General features: G+C 40.9%; 1 protein-coding gene across 1 annotated transcript; it reads right to left on the reverse strand.

Moving 5' to 3' along the window:
• Positions 1-345: 345 nt before the first annotated feature.
• On the reverse strand, positions 346-4,192 carry paqr7b (progestin and adipoQ receptor family member VII, b). Its single transcript, XM_041987320.1, has 2 exons — positions 4,041-4,192; positions 346-1,672 (listed from the first exon to the last, which is right to left on the reverse strand). The coding sequence occupies exon 2, from the start codon at positions 1,657-1,659 to the stop codon at positions 601-603; it is 1,059 nt and encodes a 352-aa protein (XP_041843254.1). The 5' UTR covers positions 1,660-1,672; positions 4,041-4,192; the 3' UTR covers positions 346-600.

The following is a 4,192-nucleotide window of genomic DNA, read 5'->3' on the forward strand; positions in this document are numbered from 1 at the left end:
TTTATGTGGCACTTTGATAAATTAGAGACAAATAGTCCTTGCCTTGATACCCAAAGATAGGGATGAAATCTGGAGGAAAAAATAAATTTCACATTGGAATTATAAACAGGGTCCAATATATCAATTCTTGTGGGATTGAATTGTTTTAGATAAATGCTTACATAACTTGAAATGCTACAAGACGGGATTATTCTAAATACAATTAAGAGGGCTTTATGTGCATATAGCTTTTTAGGTTATGCTTACCTGCACAAAAAAGACAATCCATGACTCTGAAAGCAACCCTGTAGATAAATATAAGAGGAGCTGTTTTTTTTTTTTGGGGGGGGGGGGGGGGGGGGGGGGTCTTTACTCCCCCCCCCCAAAAAAAGGTGAGTACTACCTGCATTGCTATAGACAGGATACAAGATTCCCTTTTCCTCACTGTAAGTCACAAAAAAGCACATCCTCTGTCACTTTACTTCACTGTAGTTTGGCAGATCACAGAGAAATGATTATAAGTCACTGTCACAAACTTATATTTTTCATTGACAAAAACATTTTTAAAACCATCACTACTGAGTAAAATAAATTTACCTTTTTTTTAAATTAATTTAATTCTCACTCATCCTTCTCGTGAAGAGAGGCACGTACACGCTTGCGCACATAAAAAGCAGTAAGAGCACTGCAGCAGGTGGTGAAGATGAAGAGTGCAACGGCATCGTGTGCAAGATCTCCGTGGAGACGCTCGTAGAAGGGGCGGCGCACTGTGAAGTCTGTTCGCAGCGCTTCGATTTGCATCAGGGTGCACACCATCACAAACACATGAAAGATCTGGTGGCCCTGCCCGATGAAGTCACACCTCCCAGGGAACAAACTCTCTGGGTGTGGGCAGCAGAAGAAATAGGCGCCGATTAGAAAAAAGAGCACATGGTAGATGTGGTACGGTATGATTGGGTCGGAGCAACCATCCCGGTAGCAGCTGTAAATGCGATGAACCACAGGGCTTATGTCTAAACAGTAAGCCAAGGCTGAGGGCACCACTTGAAAGAGCTTGTGGGTGAACTTGGGCAGCTCAGAACCGGCATACTTGCCATAGCAGCACCCGAAGCAAGTAAGCCAAGCCAAGAATGCTGCGGCGGGTAAAAAGAACCCCTGCACTGTGGTGTGCAGCTCCTTCTCTATGGCATAGTAGTAGTGTGCCAGAGCACTCCCGTACTGGTAGACAGCAACCCCCACATAGTCGAGGAAGTAGAAGGTGTAGTAGGAAAGCTCTGACTTGGCAGAGAGGAGATGAGCGAGAGCACTGAAGGAGAGGTAGGTGAAAGCTGCCAGGAGTACGATGAAGAGGGGCTGGGCATGAGGGTCACGCAGAAAATCCACTGTCTCTGAGATCTCTTGCCACTTCACCAAGATGATGAGAGCAGCCAGCAGATGGGTCCACACATTGAGGGTCTCGTTGTGCCTTTGGAAGAGGGTGAGAAAGTAGTAACGCCAGCTTTGGTCCGTCTGCCTGTAGCCGGTGAGGATGTGGCGCTCTTGGAACACCTTGGGTACGTCAGACAACTTCACAGTGCAAGGCAGCGTGGGAAAGGCCGACTCAAGCAGCTGAGGGATCTGTCGCAGCTGCTGCGCGTTGATAAACAGCCGGCCAATCTGCTCCATCACTACCGTTGCCATGGTAAACTAGAGACTACAGAAGGTGGAGAGAATGAATGAACAGCAAGTCAATATCTGGCTTTGATCCACATCTATACCTCGTTATGTCTGCATGCATGTGTGCATGCATAGAAATTGCTGCTTGTGTGTTCCTACAGTGATACACTGCAATAAGCAACTGATCAATATAAAAAAAAATCTAAAAGACATCATCAGTAAGACAAACTTCAAAACATTATCTAATTGTAAACTTAGTTTGCTGGGTTTTTTGTTTGTATGCTTATGATACTAACAATGAATTTTGTATTTTTTTTAGTTTTGTGTGGATTTGAGACAATTTCCTGATGTCACCATTTTCTTCATTTAAGCTGGACTATAATTTTTTCCCTTTTAAACTGCATTAATTTACTGCTCTTTTTGGCCACTAGGGGGCAGTGAAACAATCTAAAGCAACACTGACATGAAGCATTCCTTATGTGTTATCAGAAGGAATAAACATTAAATGACTCCATTGCAGCTAAATTCTCCTTTGTGTTCACTAGCAATCCAACATCTGAGTCTACTGTTTGGTGAACAGCTGATGGGGAAAAAACTACCTGGAGTAACAGAAATTGAGGTTAATAAAATGCAGTTATGGGTCAGAAAGGACAGGCGATTACCCATAGATTGGTAAATGACTCCACTGACATGAACTCCATTGTTTGAGAAGCAACACAGTCATATATTACACAAGCCACTTGATCCATTCTTAACAGCTAAAGTATGGATCAATGTGGATTTAAGTGTGTCTATTCAGGTGCGTAACTGATCCTGGGAGTTTTGTTTGTTACCACTTGATTAAAGTCTCTGAAAGTGCTCTCAAGTCATTAAACTACTCTACAACTAGATCTTAATTTTAATGGATGTTTGCAAATCACAGGACCTCCGATGCAATAAAGCTCTCACCCTAGCCACTGTTATGCTCATAACTTCTGTTGATTGGTGAATGAAAAACAGGAAATGACTTTCAGCAGGACTTCACACGGTATCAGTGTTTTGTTTATCTTTGTTTGTGTTTTTTTTTTTTTTTTTCTTCTTCAATAGCATAAAGACATGGATTAGGATTTCAATACAGAAGACAGGAGTGTCTGGAAAAATGTGAGGCTGCTAAACCATAAGATCTTGGATAATCAGTGATAACCTGTAACAGCCAAAGATGTTAAAAGAAAAAAAAAGGTAGACAGTTCATGAATGTAGAAAACAAAAAACAGTAACATGTAATGGAAAAATCCATTTACTTGACATCTGCTCCCAAAGGTATTACAACTCACATGCTAAATGATCACATCAGTAAATGCTTTGCATCTGCTAGGTAAGAAGAATAGCTGCTTTTTTGATTATTTCTTTTCAAATGTGGCTAAATTCCTTTTTTCAAGCAAACTGTTTGCAACTGTAAAGATAAAAATATTCACTAGTAGTAGAATTCTTTAGACTGTTCATGTAAACATTTTATGTTGTTTTGCCAGTGTGATAAAATCAAAAAGTTCTGCTGATTAATAATAATAGTTAACATCTATTTCAATATGAAACTTCCTGGAAATAATTGCTTAGCATAAAAGGGGGGGTAAGAATTTCAATTGGAAGAGAAGAAAAGCTGTTTTGTTTTGTTTTTTTTCTTTTGTTTTTCGTTTGTTTTTGTGTGTAGGTTTTTTTTGTGTGTGTTTTTTTTGTTTTGTTTGTTTGTTTGTTTTTTTTATCTCTTACAGGCTTGGTGAGTTTCTTTAACATATACGGGGAAATTATTCATTGGTCTGAGGATCGGATCATTTTGAGTTCGTGCTTTAATTCCTTGAGGTGTCCGGCAGAGAGAGCTGAAACAGCAGCCTCGGGGAGAGAGATCAGTGGGGTGAACATGGGCAGAGGATAAGGAGGAAAGGCGTGAGTGATGAATGGGAGATTATGTAACAGAACTCCATCCGACGTCCACACCATCGCCTTTCAGCAAAAAATGGAAATCCTTTAAAATATTTATTGATCAAGAAAAATGCTCCACCGTAATTAAAGATGGGGTTTGAGTAATTGATGCGTGTATAATATGGGCCTAGCTGGGCCTGTTGCTATGAATTGTCACAAACTGATCTGCACCTGATCGGCGTGTCTATTTAAATCTCACTTAGAGAAATGCGAATCCACTTTTTAATAGCCGTTACATTCCGTTGCCCGGTGACACTACAAATATTCATTTCATGGTATTTTCTGTTAAATAAGCGCAAGAAATGCCGCCACATACTGATGAAACGTGACAGGGTTTTACGTTCGAGGCGCTTCTGAACCTTCTACGGTTTGCCATCTTAACGTTTCAACGACAAAAATGCTATGAATGCTAATTAAAAGCTGGACACTTGCTAAAATAAAAAGCCTACCTGTCGGCGGTGGAATCAGTCCAAACTCTTAGACAAGGGAGTCTATGAAGTAATCGAAGCCGTGCAGAACATGGATAACATTATTTGATGGGCTGGACTGAGAAAGGATGACCGTGACGGGAGCAGCAGTGCTTGGTGGATCTCACGGCGCA

This window comes from Melanotaenia boesemani, chromosome 6 (assembly GCF_017639745.1).
Source record: "Melanotaenia boesemani isolate fMelBoe1 chromosome 6, fMelBoe1.pri, whole genome shotgun sequence".
Classification (NCBI taxonomy): domain Eukaryota; kingdom Metazoa; phylum Chordata; class Actinopteri; order Atheriniformes; family Melanotaeniidae; genus Melanotaenia; species Melanotaenia boesemani.